Source organism: Trachinotus anak, unplaced genomic scaffold, assembly GCF_046630095.1.
Source record: "Trachinotus anak isolate AG129_WGS33_773 ecotype Australia unplaced genomic scaffold, CSIRO_AGI_Tana_v1 ptg000021l, whole genome shotgun sequence".
NCBI classification, from domain to species: domain Eukaryota; kingdom Metazoa; phylum Chordata; class Actinopteri; order Carangiformes; family Carangidae; genus Trachinotus; species Trachinotus anak.
In genome coordinates, this window is record NW_027273872.1 from 1,064,587 (window position 1) to 1,084,817 (window position 20,231).

At 44.3% G+C, this 20,231-nt stretch overlaps 2 protein-coding genes across 11 annotated transcripts; one reads left to right on the forward strand and one right to left on the reverse strand.

Annotated features, from left to right (window-relative positions):
• Positions 1–11: 11 nt before the first annotated feature.
• LOC139605503 (uncharacterized) lies at positions 12–13,955 on the reverse strand. 7 transcript variants are annotated; one of them, XM_071457016.1, is made up of 6 exons: positions 13,940–13,955; positions 13,646–13,767; positions 13,406–13,537; positions 5,102–5,321; positions 3,858–4,118; positions 12–3,638 (listed from the first exon to the last, which is right to left on the reverse strand). In XM_071457016.1, the coding sequence occupies exons 2-6, from the start codon at positions 13,646–13,648 to the stop codon at positions 1,096–1,098; spliced, it is 3,159 nt and encodes a 1,052-aa protein (XP_071313117.1). In that variant the 5' UTR covers positions 13,649–13,767; positions 13,940–13,955; the 3' UTR covers positions 12–1,095. The 7 variants fall into 7 exon arrangements, with proteins under 7 accessions (XP_071313117.1, XP_071313122.1, XP_071313121.1 ...); XM_071457021.1 differs by lacking the exon at positions 13,940–13,955 and adding an exon at positions 13,200–13,316 and having other exon boundaries at positions 13,646–13,793; XM_071457020.1 differs by lacking the exon at positions 13,940–13,955 and having other exon boundaries at positions 13,442–13,537; positions 13,675–13,812.
• Positions 13,794–18,449, forward strand: map1lc3cl (microtubule-associated protein 1 light chain 3 gamma, like). 4 transcript variants are annotated; one of them, XM_071457027.1, is made up of 6 exons: positions 13,794–14,448; positions 15,442–16,234; positions 16,455–16,878; positions 17,004–17,059; positions 17,173–17,279; positions 17,478–18,449. In XM_071457027.1, exons 3-6 carry the CDS (start codon positions 16,821–16,823, stop codon positions 17,665–17,667), a joined length of 411 nt encoding a protein of 136 aa, XP_071313128.1. In that variant the 5' UTR covers positions 13,794–14,448; positions 15,442–16,234; positions 16,455–16,820; the 3' UTR covers positions 17,668–18,449. The 4 variants fall into 4 exon arrangements, with proteins under 4 accessions (XP_071313128.1, XP_071313129.1, XP_071313127.1 ...); XM_071457028.1 differs by having other exon boundaries at positions 16,637–16,878; XM_071457026.1 differs by having other exon boundaries at positions 15,442–16,878.
• The last annotated feature ends 1,782 nt before the right edge of the window (positions 18,450–20,231 follow it).

Genomic DNA, 20,231 nt, shown 5'->3' on the forward strand with positions numbered 1-20,231 from the left:
CAGGCACAGTACAAGTTTTAGTTATCAGTTTCTTTTATTGATCGTAAGCCATGAGAAGCCATGTCTCAAATAACTCATCAATATTTTAATCATTCAATACTTATTTGAAAGTCCTGAGCACAATATCAAGTTAAAGAGTATTTGCTTGTTTTTGGTCATTGTCTGGCCAATATGATTGTACTTCAGAGGCAATATTGCCCATAAACAAAGAGGAATATCACATTCTCACAATAGCTATAATCACTGAACAAGTCACAGAGCAGCATGCAGAAGGGAGTGTACACATACACATTCATACTCATGGTTACAGGAGCATTTAACCAATATGTAATGAAGCTGTTTATAACCAATATTATGAGTTGATATTGACTGTTTTTAAATTAGGCTACTTTTAAGTCACTAAAGGATCCCAAAATATTTGTTCCCGTTAAAATGTCAAAACCCTTTAAATATATTCACACACTATGAATTCTTCACCGAAACTTACCCTTACAAAGTTTTGAAAAGGTTTGTAGTTCTTTGCAGCACCTAAAAGGAATTCTTCACCCCTACATGAAGTTGTCATCTATGTTTTCTTCACTGACATTTCTCTGTGGACCATGCTGCATCCAACAGCACTGTTGCTTGTACAATTTATAATAACACATTTTCAGTGAGGAAAGACTTTGGGAGAGACAGTGCATGCCTTTGGCGACAAAGCACTCTGATTAAGCCCTAGAACCTGTTTGGAGAAATTTGACGGATGTTTTGTAGTTTTGGGAGGCTCTAAAAAGTGGCTATGTCAATAAAGATTTACAAAAACCTCACTGGAATGAATGTCATGAGACAAGACCAAAATTAAGAGCAGGTTTTACAGACCTATGTGCCTGAGAGGAAGTTCCATCATGTTGGTGGTGGGTGAAAGGGCTGGCATATAACTTATTGCCAGTATAATAGCATGTGTATCTGTGTAATAAATCACAAATCTTTGAAGTTTGAAAATTAAAAACCATGGCACTTCTTTTTACATGGAATATAATACCAACCATCACTGGTGTTTTTAATGTTAACACGCAGAAGAACCATCTACTGTGATGATCATTTATTTTACAAATGTCACTTCTTTGACGGTTTCCGTTTAAGACTCAGAGACCTCATGGAGCCAAACATTCTCCTCCCCAAGTCCCTCAGTGATCGAGAGCGCTGGAGAGGCATCCGAGGAGGAGGGGATGGAGAAAAAGAGGGGGAGGAGAGAGGGGAAAGGGAGTGGCAGCTGCCCTCCAGGCTCTGAGAGCGAGAAAGGTTAAAGAGGCTGGCGGTGGAGGACAGGCGTTTATCCTCCTCCTTGGCTCTCAGTAGTCTGACCCCTTCATCTTTGCTGATGCTTATGCCTCCTTGCCCCACATCTAATGAGGAGACCCAGTGTGCTCGCTTTGTGGGCCCCTCGCTGTGGTTACGAGGCACGAGCAAACCCTGGGACTCGCTCCTGAACAAAGCCCTTCTGGAAAGCCTGAGGCTGGAGCTGCGTCTCTCCCCATCTTCTTTCCCCCTCTTCTTTGAGAAGATGGGGGAGTTATCTACTTTTGGCCTCTTGTCGTTACTGCTGGATGAAGCCTTCACCCTGCGGTGCTCCTTCCTCCAGCTTCCAACACTGTTCCTCCTCCATCCGTAGCCATACTCAGCTCTGTCCATCTCCTCCCTTTCACTCTCTGACTCTTTGCCCCAGAGGCGTCCTTCAAAGCCCCTCCACAGTTTGTTGGAGGTCTTTCTTGGTGTCTGAGCTGCTGTTTGCACCTTTTGTTCCTCCTCACCCCAAACAGAGCTGTAGTCCTCTCTCTTGGCGTAGCTGCTTACTGTGGCTGCCCTGATCAGCTTATGGGAGGTATGCTTTCCTTTGTAAAGCCCTTCCCCCTCTGCCCTCTTCCACCCGCCACTTCCTCCACCACTCTGTCGAAGTGATCCACCTCTTGGCTGGATGCTGCCATGATCCATAGGAGAGGTCCTGGTATTGGTGCGGGGCAGGGAGCATTGGAAGGGGGTATCGCGGCGGAAAACCGAGAGAGGGGTGGCTCCCAGGGGGGAGGGCTGGAGAGGCCGGGGAGGGGAGCGTCCCCTGGGAGTGGGGCGGGATGCAGGGGAGGAGGCCGTGGAAGAGGGAATGTCGGATGGGGAAGGGATTTGCTGGTAGTGGCAGTGTGAAGAGTACTGGGAAGAGGGAATATGGACGGACTGATAAGGGTGTATGGGGCTGCTGGAGTGTGAGAGAGGAGGGGTCAGACTGGACTGAGACTGCGGAGAATGGGTGACACTGAGGGACAGCTGTATTGGTCTTTGGGAATTCAGGTCGGTTAGTCTAGTATAGTCATGTGACTGATCTGTTTGGGCAGTCAGGTGAGTTTTACTATGACCCCTCATCTCGCCTGCCGAATCTGTTTGGAAGCAGTCAATATCCAGCTCCACACCTTGTTCCATCAGTCCGACCACAACAGCTCTGGACAGGCCGGAGAGGCGGGATATCTCTCCCACCATGGGGGAGTCTTCGCTTAACTTGGGACTGGAGCTGGACTCTTGGATCAAGCTGCTACGCTGAGACCCAGGAGCTGATGCAGCATTTGTACCAAACACTGATGGTCCAGCCTCAGGGGGAGCACCGCTGCTCCAGTCTAATGAACGGCAAAAAGTCGATGACCCAAAACCAGTACTTGGTCCAGACCCCGAAGTGACTTCCAGGGAACTGCGGTGGCTCAGGCTGTTCGGACAAGTCGAAATGCGAGGGCGAGTTCTAAGTGCTGGGGTGGGTGTAGTGGAGGAGAGTGATGAAGCAGAGGCAGTAGGAGCTGTAGTATAGTCACTTCTCAAAGCTCCACAACTGCCATTTTTGGAATTATCCATGAGTCCCCGGCTAGAATTTAAACCAGGAGCCAGGTTTAAGTTAAGGTTGAGATGCAGATTTATGTTCAAGTCCTCTCCAGTTGCTGACGGAAGGTTACCCAGGTTGATTGAGTTCCTAGTGGCCTTTTTCCCAGTAGTGCTGAGGCTAACTCTGGCTGAGTTTCCCAGCAGTGACTTACAAGGAGTGTTGCTGCCCCCTTGTATAGCAGTGGGTGTACTGCGGCTCTCAAAGGCAGAAAGAGACTGGGTTGAACCATGACTTTTGCCAGGAATGCAAAGGCCTCTGTGCGTGAATGGACCAGGGGTGACAGCTGAAGTGAGATCAGAGGTGGAAGAGGTTACCCGACTGTGGTACTGATGAGCCAGACGAGAGATGTACTGCTCCAGCTGGGTGAAGGAGGCCAGGGTGGGGGGCTGCTGAGGCTGCTCAGGCAGAGCTGGGTCAGTGTTGGACTCTAGTGGTTCATCATGTTGGGGTCTTTCAGGACTCTGAGAGGCTGATTGCTCCTGGTTCTGGGAGGTGAAGAGGGGGCTCTGGAGGGCAACAGCATGCAGTGGGCTGGGGTAGGGGTAAACCTCTTTGGTCCGACGGGACACCAGGTCAGTACAGTAGTGAGGGTCCAGCTGGGGTTTCGGATGGAGGGATGAGGTTGACGAAGAGTAGGTTGTGTCAAAAAGTGGGAGGAGGGAAATGATCAGGGAGTCACCAAGTCCTGAGCAGAGGTCGGACAGAAAGCTCAGACCAATTGCTTCAAGGTCACTTGGTACTGTAAGAGATGAGAGACATTGTTTTTACTTCAGATTATCATTCCCTAAACATATCCAGCTCTTCTCAGACATAAGACTTCCACTGATGTTTACACCTAGAACTGTGCTTTGAACTGTTATCAGTTGTCCTTTCTGAACTAGCTTCAACTATCAACTGAAAATTCATATTTACTTGGAAAGATTCACAAGACACGGCTCCATTATCTGCACCAGCTCACCTGAAACTGGGGTCCCTTCTGTTGGTTCGGCATCTATCTGCTTATTTTGCAGTTCAGGCTGGTCCTGCTGCTGGTGTTGCTGCTGTTGCTGCTGCTGCAATTCACCTTCTGACCACAGGGCGTCAGTGTTGTCAGCAGACAGAGGAAGCTGCTCCCACAGCTTCAGGGGTCTGGCCGGTGGCGCTGGTCCTCCCTGAGCGGCATCACTGGACACGGAGTAGCAAGAGTCTGACAGAGAGCTGCCGCTCACTGAATAGAAACCTTAACAAGAGAGAGAAAATAAATGTAGTATTTCAGAAATATCTCCACAATACTTCTTGATGCTAATGATACCGCGTAGCATCCTAACCTCCCTGTTCTGTAATATACTGCCCATATTTCATTTGATTTATTATTAATTCTCTTCATTATTAGGGATTGTATTTGGCTGGCTATTTTTTGTCACTGACTTATTTTTCTGTCTGTTCACATAGGCCCCCCTGCTTATATTAAATTTAATTTCAAGAAATAGCTTTTAAAAAAACCTAAAAAACATCATGTCATGGATGTCATCAATGTCACTACTTTGTAGTGGCGTCTGTTAGTGCACATTAAACCTATAGGTTTTACACCTACTGTTCTCTATACTGGAAGGTCTTTCCTGAGGAATGTTCTCAGTACCAACAGTGTTTATTTTAGACATATATAAAGAAAAATGTGTAGTTAGTGAGGCCAGTAAAAACAAGCTAAACAAAGACGAGATATTACCGACAGAAACTCAGACTCAATTAGCATAGATTCCAGTAGAAAGGCGTCATAGTGCTGGACCCACTGTTTGACTAACAAGTAACATGTAGGTAGCTTTAAAAATATTACATTTCAGGTTTTCAGGTTTTGAGTTGATTTAGCAGCTAAATTTTCAGGCGGCCTCCAAAGAATAGTGAAAAAGAAGGTGTGTTTGAGTGCATCGCTGAGAGAGAAATGTCTGAGTTGGGTGTAGAGACATAGGGACCAGAGTTACAATGAGCCTGGATAAGAGTTTGGCAAGAAAGGCTGAACAGTTGACAGCAAAAAGAGTCAGTGCCAAGTCACACAGAGTTCAAGTAAACAAAAGTAAAAAGAGTATGGTTAATGTTTAATAGGACTTCTCTTACACAAGGTGAGCTCCAGCTTTAACACAAGGTGACAAACTGTTGGTCATCATACAGGTCAGTGCTTTTATCACACATTGTCCACCATTTTGACCACTGAACAAACATTTGTACCTGAACTAGGTCTGGAGTCACTGTCCAGGTGGACCATACCACTGGGGTCTGGTGTTGGGGGAGAGAGCAGGTCAGAGGGAGCGTCCCAGGACAGAGTAGACCAACGTGAATTATTTCCCTTCGCAGATGAGGAGTGAACTGAGCCATTCCCTGAATTACTGCCACAGTCCTCCAGGCTGCTCTGACAGGGCATTACCATTACATCTGAAGGAGAGGGAGTCTGAAAAAAATGTGATACATTATAGCAGGACAAGACTGACAAAATCAAATACTACAGTATCTTGACCAAAATATAAATATACTGTGACTATGACAGTAAGTGCAATATACATCTTTTTTTTATAAACAATTTGTCTTCAAAAAATATATAATATACAAAATAATATATAAAATATATATAAAATTCCCTTTTTTTAGTCCTGACGTTGGAAATCATCAGATTTACGTCCAGAGCAAGAAACTGTCTCACTGCTATGAATTATATCAGACAAAACCATTCACACATGTAAAAGAATAATTCAAAAAATTATCTTGTTAGTTTTTTATTACAATTTAGTTTGAATCCTGACTTTAGACTATCTCATTGTAATAACACGATATGATCATACTGTCACAATATGATTACATTGTCAGTAAACGATAGCACTGCCTAACTGCCCTAACTGAACGTTACCTTTCGGACACATCACCAGGGCAGCTAGTATTGTAGGTGATGTACTGAATATGTATTGATGTAGGGCTGGTTAATACGTGGCAAAATAACATATAAAATACATCAAAAATATTTCACGAGAAAACCATCTTTTACAACCACCTGTTATCATAAATGAAATATGATCATTGATATTGTTTTATTGTATCTTTTACATTTTTCATCTGTTTTTTACGTATGATATTAATCTGAAAAGTAACTAGTAACTAAAGCTGTCAGTTAAAAGAAGTGAAGTAAAAAGCAGAATATTTCCCTCTGAAATGTGGTCGAACAGAAGTACAAAGTAGCATTAAATGGAAATACTCAAGTAAAGCACCTCAAAATTGTACTTAAGTATAGCACTTGAGTAACTGTACGTACTCTCCTGCGACAACAAGCCACAACTTTAAACACACAACTCCTTGGACTGTAGAGACATAATTAGACCCGTGTGAAAGGACGTTGCGTCTCCATGATATCATTTACCAGACACACCACGCTTACCGAAACAGTCAGGAATGAGACCCCACACACAATAACAAGAATACCATTCGCCCCATCAGGTTAGCAAAGGGCCTCAATTCCCCTAAATTAGTAAAGGCTTGGTGGAGAAACCCCCTCCTCCAATCATCCTCCAAATCCCCTGCCCCACCCCTCCAGGACAGCAGCCAAGAGCCCCTGCATTAGACTGATCGAGCCCAGACAACAGAAACACTGTGAGCGGCACTGATCAATCCTCTTGTTCCTGAGGAAACAATACAGGTAGTGACTCACTGCCGGGGTAACAGGAGCAGAGGGGGATTCAGAGGATAATGGGGGAAGACAGATGACGTAACAAAGAGCAGCCGGAGCAACAGCAGGGAGGGGGGAGGGGGGCTGGACTGAGGAGGAAAGAGGGGAGGAAGGAAAAGAAGTGGGAGAAAGACTTTCAGACTTCGACCTGCCTTAGGCTTATCTCAGCTCTGAGATTAGGAAGCTTCAACTCACTCCTGCCCCCCGTTTCTTTTTCTTCTCTCTCTCTCTTTTTCGGTGAATCTGAAGTGAGATGTGGCTGAGTGGGTGACCAAAACGAGCGAGAGGGACAAAAAAAGAGACAGAGACTGAGAAATAAGTGTGAGTCACTGATTGAGTGAAGGCGGTGAAGGCAGGGAGGGTGGGTGAGGTGGGGAGGGAGTGGTGGGTGGTTGCCGGGTGAGAGAGAAGGGCATCTTGAAGGACCCCCACCTCCCCCACACTCCCCATGACAAATACCCCCCCCCACTTCTGTAATACCCTTCGAGCCAGCCGCCCCCTACTCACCATAGCTACAGCTGCTCGCGCTCTAACTCTCGCTCACTTCTCCTCCCACACAGAACCACAACAGCACAACAGGCCTGGCGAAATATTTAACTCATCCTCAGCCTGAACGCTCACAAATCCAGTCTTTCTGTGCCTGTCGCTCACAAGTATGTTCTCTTGTCTGTTCTGCTGTTAGATCTCACTCTGTTCCTTCTCTTCCAACTGCTATAAAAGCACATGTTTATCATTCTGCTCTTGTACAGGCCTCAGGTTTTTCCCTTCCCTTCTTTAAATATGTCCATTTACATATTCAAACTAACCCTTTACAAATTCCCTTGTAAATATCTGCAAAAATATCCTTTATTGCTCTCTTCTTACCCAAACCCCCTACTTCTCTGTGTTATCCTTCAACAGCATAATGCATTGCACATTACAGGATATAATGTTACACAGAGACCAGTGCATGATCAAATCATAGGCGGATGACAGACAAGTGGGTGGGGGTCTGCTCAGAGCTCTGTAATATGATATTCCATCATGTGAGGGAGCAGCACAGCCCCTCTTTAAGAATATGTAGGAAATGCATGGGTCGATTGGATAATAATGCAGCAGTGATGGCTGCTGCCCAAGCAACCCACCTTCTCTCATTAAGGTCATAATAACATTACAGCAAGACAAATTGCAGCGGTTGCCATGTTGAGGCTGAATAATTTGGTCAAACAGTGTGGGATGGAGCGAGCGTTTGGTGAGAAGTACTTCCTCATTCTACACAGCACAATATTTACTTCTCCATGCATTATTAAAGTGCCATTGAAATTTAAAGACATCCCACGTTGTGCATCTTCAGCTTCACGACCGAGTGGAGCGATGCACTCCAGCTTTGCTGAAACTTCAGGTGGATCTTTCAAGTTGCAGCAACGTTGCAGACATTTTTTTGGTGAGTTCAGACGGATCCTGAGGCTAGAACCAGAGACCAAAGCTGTCTCACTCCACAAGTCAGGGTAATGGCTCTCCATGTAAGATGATGCTTTCCAATACTAAACCTGAGTTCAAGACAGGCTGCCCTCTATAACAGCACAGTGCTGCAGATGGAGCAGAGACTCACACACTCTAAAGATATTCCGTTTACTAAACTGCTAAGGCTACTAATTTTCACATTGGAGAAGATAAATTAATTATCAAAATAGTGTCTGAAAGTTTATGTCTATGAATTACTTAAGTAACTGTTTACTGTATATGTGAATTAACTTCTATTTGTCGCACTCCTGTGGGTTTTCTTCAGAGGAGAATTAGATTTTTGGACACTTAGTGGCAACAATTTGGCCTTGACACCCATTCTGAAGGCAAGAAGGCAAGAATCAAAGCTTGTTCTATTTATATAAACAGACTCTATGCACAAACCGAATTATTTATGATATTAAAATGCAAATAAAATGTATTTTCTTTCCACAAACAATAGTGGAGAAGCATCGTTTTTCAACAGGTGTTGCTGCTTTTAAAACCTGGAACTCATCACATGGTTAAAAAGATGAGAAGAGTCATTCTAAATTACATTTTTCCATCACAGATGACACCCTACAGCCATAATCCCGACCTGCCAAATATGGATTTGCACAGTGATAACTCTCTGCTATTGAAGCGAGGAAGTTGAATCATATCAAGAGTTTAATTCCAAAAAAAATAAAAAAGCTGGTGTTAAGGTAGAGAGCATTATGTTATGAGTCACCTAATCCTTATCTTACAAACTAGTTATATTTTTGAAAGAACAAGCTGTGTTTTTAAATCAGCAAGTAATGAATTTCAGGTAACATAAATATAATGTGTTTCTGGATTAAACCTTTCCACCTCTATGGTAGTAAACAGCAGGTATCCATTTACATTCTCTTCCTTGTTCTCTCTCCAACTGCTGCAGCATTTAAACTAGATGTGGTCACTTTTCCAACAACAAGAACAACAATTTGTCTCCATTGATGCAAATGTTGTGTGTCTGTCTGTGTGTTGGCGGAGGCTGACACCGGGCAGAGGGCAGAATGCCAGCCTGCTCTGCTACACTGGCAGCTCCCTTCAGAGGTGAGAATGAGCAATTCTGCTCGGCCTCTCCACAGGATATCTCAGCACCACGGGGGGAACTACAGAGGAGATGTTGGTAGGTGGGCGGTGGGGAAGGCAGCACATTATGAGCCACACTTCCATGCAGATGCCCTCACTCAGATGGGACTGCAGTCTCCGTCCCTGCACTGATAACAACAGATTTCATTATTTCATGTTGTTTTCCTCTCTCTAGTGCAGCCTATGAGGAATTCGATTTCGTGTTATTTAGTCAAATAAATGACCGTTCTGCAAAGGTGATCTCGGTGGTGGCCTGGTTTAAACAGAACATGTACTAATGTGCTGCAGGCTGCTGACTCATACCACTCATTGGTACCGAGCACACACATTCACAGTGTAATAACACTCTGTACAAAGTGACTGTGATGAAGTTAACTTCTGTGGATGACAATAAAATGTTATCAAGCTATCCAGCAATGACCCTTTACTGTAATACCTGAGGTAAAAAGCTCCCAACACCAGGAGAACACGTGTCATTGGTTTGTCAAATCTGGGAATGATCCAGAGATAATCCATGAGAGACTGATTCAGGAGAAAATAATACACACGTCACTACACTCTACCATACATGCAATACTAAGTCCACAGAAATAAAGACTGTTTCTGAACACACTGCATGTCACTGCCTCTTTGTATTTTGATGATGTCTTACAGAGTGACTTTACTGCTGAAAAAAGGATCATTTCATATTAAAATTGCTTGTCTTATGCAAACAACAGAATATATATCAGTTTACAAAGCAAAGCAGAAACTCCTCCCTTCTGATGAGCTGTAGGTCGGGACTGTCTTTTCTTAAATGATTAATCGATTATCAAAATAATTGGTGAAAAACTCGTTTAACACAACATGGACCTGTCATTCAAGTGGTTTGTAAAATCTGGCAATGATCCAGAGACAATCCCTGACAGACTGATTTTGTAGAAAACCACACAACCATAGCTGCATTTTCTGTGAAATCAGTGCATCGCCTTCAAGTTTCGGTCCACAGTAAAGAGTCAGGAAACTCAAAACTATTTCAGGTGATGTTTTAGTCTGAGAGAGGCTCATTTTTTTTTGTTGTGTTGTGGAATTGTACCTTTTTTATTTTTTAAATTGGTGCCACATTTAAACAGGCTGTGGTAAACCCTCAGGTTCCAACTAATAACAAAATGTCAGAATTAGGTAGAAACAGTATTTAGTAGAGACATTATTTTCAAAAGCCCAAGATTACATCTTCAGATGTATGATTTTGTTAGACAAACAATCCAGAACTTTAAGATATTTAGTTTACTACCATACAAGACAAAGAAAGCTGCAACTGTTCATATTCACCCACCCTGGACACAAACTCTTTGAGACACTCCCCTCTGGCAGGAGGCTGCGGTCCTTCAGGACCAAAACCTCTCGCCACAAAAATAGCTTCTTCCCATCTGCTATTAGCCTCATCAACAAGGCTAGAGAGCCCCACTGTTGCTGATCAATTGCACCAATCACCAGAAAAAATTCCTTGTATGTGAAAACATACTTGGCAATAAAACTGATTCTGATTCTGATTCTGATTCAAAAAATTGGAACTAGAGAATATTTGGTGTTTTTGTTTGAAAAATGAATTAAAGGCAACTTGATTATCAAAATAGTTGTTGATTTTTCTGCTGGAAATCTAATTAATCAGTTGAGTTCTAGTATTCCATATAACTTTCATTGTTCAGTATTTTCTTGCCAGTGCCCATTACAGTCTTAATTCCATTTCTCCTATTTTTCCCAATGAGATCCGGCTGCGTTTGGAAAAATTCACATTTTTGCTCATTTTCAAGAGATTTTACATCTTGACAAGCTCAGGTTCAGTTTTAGTTCATGCTCAGGAATAATGGACCAGACCATCTACAGCCTGTCTCCAGGGCTCAGGATGGGACCTGTTCACATCATATCCTCCTGTATTACATGTCAACCCACATTCCCCACATTCTCACCACAAAAAGATCTGCGTATCCATTTCAGGACAAGGTTGGGAAATGGATTTCTTTCTGTGTGGGTGTGTTTGAGCATGATCTTGAGATCACACAGCCTAACCCTTGAGTGAGTAGGTCACACACCACTGGAGCATTCAGGATTTCACAGCAGAAGATCAAACTGCACTTTTTCTTGGCTCAGGACAAGATGACAGACAGTGATGGAGTCTACCTTCATATTGTGATCAGAGTGATTTGAATGCAAACTGGGTGCCAAAGTGACCTTTAGAGCTGATGAGCTTACCGGCCTCAGCCAAACAGTGCAGCAGTGTCTGGTTACCGGCTTGTGTATTAATACCTACACCTGATTTTAGCGCCTGTATTACACCACAACCTCCTTTATAACCTTGAGGCAGGGCACAGGGCCAGCCAGCCAGGAGCTGGTCCTGGTGCCCTGACCTCAGTGACATTTGCTCCATGTGACGGTCACACACTGCTGCTGTGTATCATGATCGAGCTGCATGCTTGGATGGTCTCTGGCACCATCTCAATCAATCGGGTATTCAGCTCTCAGCTCAGCCATGCGCCGCCAGGCAGCGATAAAATCTGTCTACCGAGTCGCAGAGGGGCTGGCTTGTTGGCAGATCACCATCATCCCCGCATCCATATTTAATAATCTCGTCATGTAGAGATCCGGGCTATGAGCTGACAGACGCACTGACTGACCTGTTGCCTGCGGGATGTCGCAGAGCCATGCTCGGCATCCGAGGAGGCGCTCTCCAGGGCTCCGCTCCCCTCCGCCCGTGGCTCCCCGGCTTTGGCAGCGGCGGAGTCTTGGTCCTCTAGAGCGGCGTCCACCATCTCCAGGTGTTTGCACCTGAGCAGCTCCAGCTCCAGCACCCCGGCCAGCGTCGCTTTGAGACGCTCGCCGATGCGGACGCGCTCGGTGCCCGACCACAGGGAGTTCACGCAGCCGCGGCGGCCGGCCATCCCTGTCGAGGTGCCGGCGAGGCGGAACCAGGGCGCACCGCTGACCGCCGCTGCGTTACCGTGCGACGGTTGAGAGGAGTGAAAGGTTTAGGGTCCAGCTCCAGGCAGAGCAACACGGGTGCACAACATAGCAGCCGCTTGAATTAACGCACCATGAAGGAAAATGTAATCCTCACCATCTGTAACCTGCGATGCAGCCGCAGCTTCAGGCAGCCCTGCTGACTGGCACAAGACTAGAATTAATGAATCCGCTGGAAGCCTGGAGGAATGCCTCATGCCTCATAATGATCCAGGCTTGAGTTCCCGCTGACATCGTCCTTTATCTGTATGTCAGTTCTGAGCTTCCCGGTCCGGCGGAGCCTCCATGGTGCCGGGCTCTGTGCGCAGCGTCCCGAAGAGACAATGACGGGGGAGATAACGTTACATGTGGGAGCAGGCAGCGGAGAGGAGGAGCCTCTGCTGCAGACCTGCACACACATTGGTCGGGAAGTTTTTCGAATGGACGCAGGGAAAAATCCTGTCCACTTCAAATATATACTATAATATATACTATAATATATACTATAATACTCCCATTCTTAAACTGTCCCATGTCAGTGCAGGAATGAAACCGAGGACGATGCTTCGAGCCCCTTGTATTTAATCACACTGGGCAATTTCCATTTATGCTACTTCATAATTCTGCTTAGACTTCGGGGGAAACTATTGTAACCTACTCGTTCCTCCACTAGTTATTAACCAGTTATATTTACTTTGTCAAATAAAGGCTCTGCTCACCCACAGCTGTTTTCATTCTCTCTGGATGGCTTTAATTAAATTACCCCGCTCCAAAAGGTACAGCAATCAACTGAAGGCTGAGTGAGATGTCAGTCAAACTCATTTAAATAATAATAATAATAATAATAATAGGAAGAGGTCTAATTACTCGAGGCGAACTACTTAAAAATGTACATAGCCTATCGATTATAGCCTACTGTATAATACATGATGCATTATTATTGATTCAACTACCAAACAGCATAATAAGTAGGCTATAAAATGTGCTCTACCCCGACCAGCTACAATATTAAAAGGCTGATCGATACTTTAACCAAATCATTACCATATTAAAGTAGCTATAGCACTGACGGGTTCACTCCGCCCCCCTCACCTCAGACGGTAACGTGTCGTGCGGGGGCTTGGGTCCACCTGCAGTTTCAGCAGTGGCCTGCTGTGACTTCTATAGAGAAGCAGCAGAACCCAGCAGCTAAGGGAGCGACCTCTTGATCTTTTTGTAACCACATAAGCATGGACCACACTCAGACCAACCTTTTCCTCATGTAGCAAATGAAATGTGTCACAGACCCAGGTCCTGGGTTGGTGCTGTCCTGTCCCTCCTGAGCTCAGTCTCTCCTCCATCTTGCTGCTCTGGCGGAACAGCTTCACCCTTTTCCTTCCTGTCTGTAAAAGTTTCAGGATTATTCTTCATAACTGACACTAAATATGTCAAATGTGTATTATAGAGGAAACCTGTCTAAAAATCACTTCTATGGTAATCAGCATATTTACCATTAACTGACATGAGACTCTCCACTGACGATGTACAATCCAGTGTTTTCCCGCCTGTGTTTTCCCGCCTCCCGGTTCAGTCTGGCCCGTAGCTGAAGCTCAGAGACGCGGGAACTTCGGTCCTGAGGAGTCGCAGCTTTTATTTACGGACAAACAGCCGAAAGTGAACAAACATCACACTGCTAGGTTCTCAGCTAGCTGCTAAGTGCTAAGTGCTAACTCAGGAGCTAACTCTCTGCTCTGATAGAAAGCCTCACCGCTCTCTCTCTCTCTCTGCGCTCACAACCTACGCACCGATCTCTTCCTGAAAGACGCCGCTCTCCTCCTGTAACAATATTCTGCCTCAAACTTCTCAAACTTACAACAGATCTTGCACAAAGATGATAAATTAGTGTAATTTGCTCCTTTCCTTGCTAATGCTGCCTCTTAACGTTTAATGCGCATGTTCAGTTTCCAGTTACGTCAGCGCATGCGCAAGATACGTGCACTATCACAACTGATCTCAGAACGGTAGAAACCATAGACCGGAAATAAAAAGGTAGAAACTGAACCAGGGACCTCAGCGAGCACACCTGGCTGCAGCTAACCACCTGTCAAAGAACCAGGATTACCCCTAATGCGCCTGCGCAAACCTCCACATTAAGCTGCTCCAGCTTTTGTAAACGGACGGAACACGGTCACAGAAACGACGGGTCCAGCCAGTTTGCAGGGACAGTAGCTTGCTGTTCTGAGATCAGATGTAAGGAGAGATATCGCTTCACCTTCAGTATCGTTCTTATTGCTCTATTCTTAGCTTTAACCAGGTAAGCACTGCTTGTTTTAAACCTTTATTATTTTAGCTTAAATTGTGTTAAATTGTGTTAAATTGTGTTAAATTGTGCAGCATTCCCAGATAAAGGTGAGGTTAATCAAATTAGCACAAACTACCTGAGACACAGTTAATATGGGGAGTGTACTCTTAATACAGTAGGCATGATGAAGCTACCATACAGTCTGTGTGTGCACTGTAGGTTTTGATGGCTTGGAGGTGACAAGGTACACACACTGCAGAGAGGGCCCGAGGGCCTGAGGGCCAATATGGGCCCAGCAGCAAATTTCTGTCCTGGAGCTCCAGCCATGCTCAATGATTTGATAAGATTCAGATTCTGTTTACACTAAAGTAAATCCAGTACATTCTGACATAGATCCTTTGTTACTTTTGTGGACATAGATAGATAGATGATAGAGAGATGACTTTATTCATCCCCAAAGGGAAATTAGGTTGTCATAGCAGTCCGGTGTATTTGAATACAAAAATTACAATATAATAAAATACTGAGGTAGAAAATAGAATAAAAATACAGAATGGAACAAGCACACTTAAAAAACACAAGATAAGTAGGTAGATAAGGTGCAGCTGCTGCTGATGGTAATAATACTTATGGTAAGAGGGTTATGTTACTGTTAATTACAGTATATAGTAATATATATATAATATATAGTAATAGTAAGAGTATGTGATAATAATAATAGTAGAATAACATAATATAATATAGAATATAACATAATATAAGGATATAAGTTTGATGGCTTTGTATTTATCCTGAATTTTTACTCAGACGTGATGAAAAATGGTTCAAATGCTTCCTCTTGAGTGTAAAAATGTCCAGTGTCACAAGTTTTAAAAACCAAAGGAGAATACAGCCTTCTGTAATAAAACAATTATTACATTTTTATCAGCAAAACCCGTTCATGGAGAAGCAGCTGAAGGAAAATAAAACATGACGGATGTTGGAATACTTAATTCTGTATCTCAGCTTTGACAGGTGCAGTGTACGCTGGTCCCAACTTTCAACCAGCAGAGGGTGATCTTCACCTGCAACACAGCTTCTGTCCTCTGCTACGCCTCCACAGGCTGGTGGGGCCGAGCTCCAAGCTGACTGTACCTCCTGCAGGAGCAGAGATGCCCCCACAAACTAACAGCCTCTGGAGTGATCATAAAGTAGAATCAGCAGCTCTAAAACAGTCACAAAAAAACTGAATGAACGTGTTCTTCTCCAGCAGAGGGAGTTTTCACTGTTCTTATCAGGCTTCAAGTCCATAAAGCTCAGAAAAAACTGGAAATTTGAACACATACAATTCAATGATGAGTGAGCAAGCTCCATCTGCTGAAGACGACGGTGGTTACAGACTTTTTCACAACAGTTTGAGTTGTGAGTGGTTGGAAAAAGCTCATGTGTTAGCAATAACATTAACAGGCTCTGCTCCAGTCAAGTGTCCCAGTAAGGCAGCATAAGCAATACCTGAAGAAGCCAAATGAAATCCAGACATCATTAATTTTACTATTTACAGCTGTGCTATCAGTTCTCACTGGGTGGCTCTCTCTAGGGGTCAGTGCCACAAAACCTTCTCCTGTTTAAATGCAGTTAATGCACCAATAGTGAGTCAGTGAACAGTACAACAACAGGGAGAAACCACATGGAAGAAAAATAGAAACAGATTCGCATCCCATTTGCCACAGTCTGAAGATACTGTATCTGCAAGAAACATGGTGGATATGATGATATCAGCCCTCGAGGCCAGCATGGCTATCAAACAGAGAGGTCAAAGGTCAGGAATTAACAAAATGTGTGTGCTGGTTGAATTCAGTGCTGTAAAATCTTATCATAAAGGAGGCACCGGCCATGTTTAAAGAGGGGCGGTTCCTCTGGAGTCCCTGTGTCTGAATCATTAATGTCATGTGTTGTTTATTCTCGTCACATGGTGGGCTGCCCTCATTACACTCACCTCTTCATGTTTGGACTCTTCTGTGTGAATGTGTACGTGACAGCAGCACCAATATCACAGGCAGATGTGAGAATGCTCTGTGAGATAACCAGTACGTGTGAATCTGGTCTGAACCAGTCAGGGGGGCAAGAGCACGCACGCACGCACACACTGATGCAGCCTTGCATCCCCACGCTGCCCACCAGGATGAGGAGTGTGTCTTTGTTTGTTGGTGTCACTTTTCAGCTCCTCCCAGCTCTACCTCCTATAAAACACCAGCGATCACAGCTTCTCAGTGGGGTTTGCTTACTTCCACCCGAGGGGACTTCACCGTCAGCCTGGGAAAGACCACCACGCCGGCGCCACCAGCCGCACACGCCTCCATCACCACTGGTCTCTGCAAACCGCCCCAAGCAACAAACAAACCGTCATGGCTCCTTTTGAGAAATCCATGGAGATGATGCCCTTCAAGCAGAGGAAATGCCTCGGTGAGTCACATTTTCAGTTGATTCTTTGATCACTGTATAACTGGGCAGACCTACTTGCATTAGCAAAGACAGTGTATGGATGCTGGTTTTAAAAGTCTAAAATGTGTATAAATATTTCCCTTTAGCAACAAGAAAAGATGAAGTGTGCAGCATTCGGTCTAAGTTCCCCAACAAGTTGCCTGTGAGTTGGTTTAAATTCTGTTATTTTCTGTTAAATGTTTTGTTTCATGACTTTTTCTTTCTGCTGGGTGTGATTGCATCATCAGCTGATCACAGGTGTGTTTCTGTGTGCAGGTGATTGTTGAACGTTACATCCGTGAAAAGACTCTCCCTCTGTTGGACAAAACGAAGTTCCTGGTTCCCTTCGAGCTCACCCTGGGTCAGTTCCTCTGCCTGCTCAGGTAAATGATCTGTGACTGTGTCGGACTTTTCCAATAGTTATCACTCGCTTCTCATCCAGCTTGTGTCTGACGTTTCTAACCTTTTTTCTTTTGATTTCGAGACTCCCTCTCCCACATTTTCTCCCCCAAACTTTCAGATTTGCTATTGTTCTGTTGTTGTCCATCATTCATCCACCTCTGCATCTTTGTCTCTGTTAGGAATAAGATCGCCTTGGACCCTACCCAGGCTCTGTTCCTCCTGGTGGCGGAGAAGAGCATGTCCTGCATGTCCTCCAGCATGGGGGAGGTGTACTCCCGCTACAGTGACACTGATGGCTTCCTCTACATCACCTACGCCTCACAGGAGATGTTCGGAGCACCTCAGCCAGCAGCTCGGCCACCCTGCTGAGCCTGAGACAAATGAACTGAACCCAAACCAATGGTGGTGACGCCACACAATCAGACTGGAAAAAAAGGACAAACTGAGCCGAGCAGAGACTGTTTTGTCCCTTTTTCTAGCCCCAAACTGCATCAGACTACCTCATAAACACAGCAAATCACTATGTTCTTTTGTTATTGCATTGGAACCTCAACTAGCTAAAACCAGATCTATATGGACAAACCTCACCCTGATGAAGGTGTTGTTTTAGACTAATTGATTATTTGATTGACTCATTTAATGATTTCTGTTAAGAGATATTCGAAGAAAAAGTAGAAGTCAACACAGAAAATCAAGAAGAAGCAATGGAGTCTGAGGACTTCAATCATCCTCTGTTGCTCCATGATCTCAGAGAGAATATAAAAATGATGTTTGTTTCCTGTTATATGACAAATATTCTCATACTTGTAACCTCAGAAACTCTGAGCTTCAGTGTAAACAGACCAGTTTTCACATATCTGCACTGCCAGTTCTGGGTGAAACCAGTCAAGTGGAACCACCACCACCACCCTCTTCTCCACTCTACAAAAGCGGAGTCTTGCTGGTACTCAGACTCCTTAGCACTTATCTCCCCTTCCTCCTCTCTTTTCTCTGATTGCCTCATCATCTTCATCTTCCCGTGAAAATGTGAAATTTTGCTCCTGACTCTCACAGATCCTTAAAGGGACTTTGGAGGCTGTTCTTGCTGCTCTGATGTGTTCTGTATCCAACAGTCAGTATTAAATAAAATGAGTTCATACTTGTTCTTTTAATTTATTGACTTTGTGTGATTTTTACTTACATGTTTTTATGCAAGATTTTGGGCTAAAATGTTAAGTTACAACAATATGAGACATTGAACTGTGTCTACAGTGGCTCCAGTTTCCCCTTGTTCCCTTTTTCAGTGCTTGAAATCCAGAAACACAGAGAAACGGTTCCAACAGCTTCATGTTGAGTTCAAACATCAAAACCAGACATTGTTAAATAACTGAGCTTTAGAGTGGAGAACGATCTGCTGTGCCTGAAATCATGAGTGTTACGCTTGAAATCCAGTCATTTCCCTGTGGACTGGTGTTCTCATGTACTCACACATACAGGTGTGTCATTCCTCACCTGCCTCTCAGAGGAGGCACTCCCTCCACATAACAGTGTTTTATAAGCCCGACCCAGTCAACTATCTGTCGGGGTCAGTGTGTCGGGGGGGGGGGGTTATTTTTAGACATCTGAGGGACAAATGTGACCCAAAACACTGAGAGAGGGGGTGAAAGAAAGAGTCAGGGAGGGATGGGAATACAGATGAAAAACAAAGAAACAGAAGAAGAAAAACAGGGAGAAGCTGCTCTTCATAAACAGTGGAAGGAAAAGGAAGGAAGAGAGGAAAAGAGACAAGGGGAAAATAGTGACGTCCTAACAGAGGAAGACAGGAAAAAGGAAACAATGTAAAGCAGAGATATACAGTGGAGGAGGGCGACAGCTATCTAAACACACTGTACAGAAACCCAGGGACAGCGATGCCGCCTCTCACTTCACACCACTGTGGCCATTCCAGCAGCTTTCTGTCAATACATCACCGTCACTAGGACAAGAGGAAGCCCAGGGCTTCTGCCAGCTGTAAATTATCTGTTTTGACCACAGAGAAGACCCAGCGTTTAACTTCAGTGCTTTGTCCTTCTTATTCAATTATTGTAGAGTTGCTTCAGCTCAGCTTCCAAAACAGAAAATGCTTTAAAACTTATTTGGGCCTAGAAATCTCACATTTCACATGACATCAAAAACATACATAACAAATCACATAATACACCAAGTGACAGGTTTGTAAGAGCAACACAACTCTGTATAACAATCTTCATCACTGGATTTTAATCACTGCTGCAGTCTGCAGTGGTTATTTCCTCAGGGTTATACAGGTAGTGATGCTCAAAAGTAATTACAAAATGCTCACATCTCTTGGGTTGGTGTAGATCTGTGATAAGGCATCATACATAGATTTAACTATTAGGGGTCATAACTGAAGAAGGTTGGGAACCATCAATTATCAACAGCACAGATGAAAAGGTAAATTCAGTGTAACGGCCTTTCTCATCAATGCACCATGAGTCACAGTGTTCACAGTGAGCAGCAGCCCTGTGCTGCAGCTGCAGCTGAGGACACAACACAACCATACACACTGTTAAAGTTGGCACTAATATAAGTCTGTATCCAAACACAGTAACTGTAATGACTCATCAAGACACAAGGGAGCGCCTCTATCAAACATGAAATGTCCCCGTGCCGTGGGGCTGATGAGATGAGGCTGACTGATAATCTAGTCTGTGAGCAGAATCCCAGTGAGTGTCCTGGTGAGGGAGAAACACGGCTCTGAGCGTAACGTGAAAATGAAATGAAGCGCTAAGTTTCAGTTTGAGAGGCAAACTGGTGCTTTCAGCTGTGATCCCATGGTCACACAAACTCCAAACAACCAGCTGATGTTTCCAAGTTGAGGATGATAGATATGGAAGTGCAGAAATATGTAAACACACTTGACCAGACATGCAGTGAAAGATTTAGTATGGGAA

What these genes read in the sequence shown, in the direction of transcription:
- map1lc3cl (XM_071457026.1), top strand. Translation starts at nt 16,821, where the DNA reads ATGGCTCCTTTTGAGAAATCCATGGAGATGATGCCCTTCAAGCAGAGG. An exon ending in CAAGCAGAGGAAATGCCTCG is followed by an intron (nt 16,879 to 17,003) that starts GTGAGTCACATT and finishes ATTTCCCTTTAG; the next exon opens with CAACAAGAAAAGATGAAGTG. An exon ending in CAGTTCCTCTGCCTGCTCAG is followed by an intron (nt 17,280 to 17,477) that starts GTAAATGATCTG and finishes TGTCTCTGTTAG; the next exon opens with GAATAAGATCGCCTTGGACC.
- LOC139605503 (XM_071457014.1), bottom strand. Translation starts at nt 12,097, where the DNA reads ATGGCCGGCCGCCGCGGCTGCGTGAACTCCCTGTGGTCGGGCACCGAG. An exon ending in TGACTCCAGACCTAGTTCAG is followed by an intron (nt 4,119 to 5,101) that starts GTACAAATGTTT and finishes TCTCTTGTTAAG; the next exon opens with GTTTCTATTCAGTGAGCGGC. An exon ending in AGAAGGGACCCCAGTTTCAG is followed by an intron (nt 3,639 to 3,857) that starts GTGAGCTGGTGC and finishes CATCTCTTACAG; the next exon opens with TACCAAGTGACCTTGAAGCA.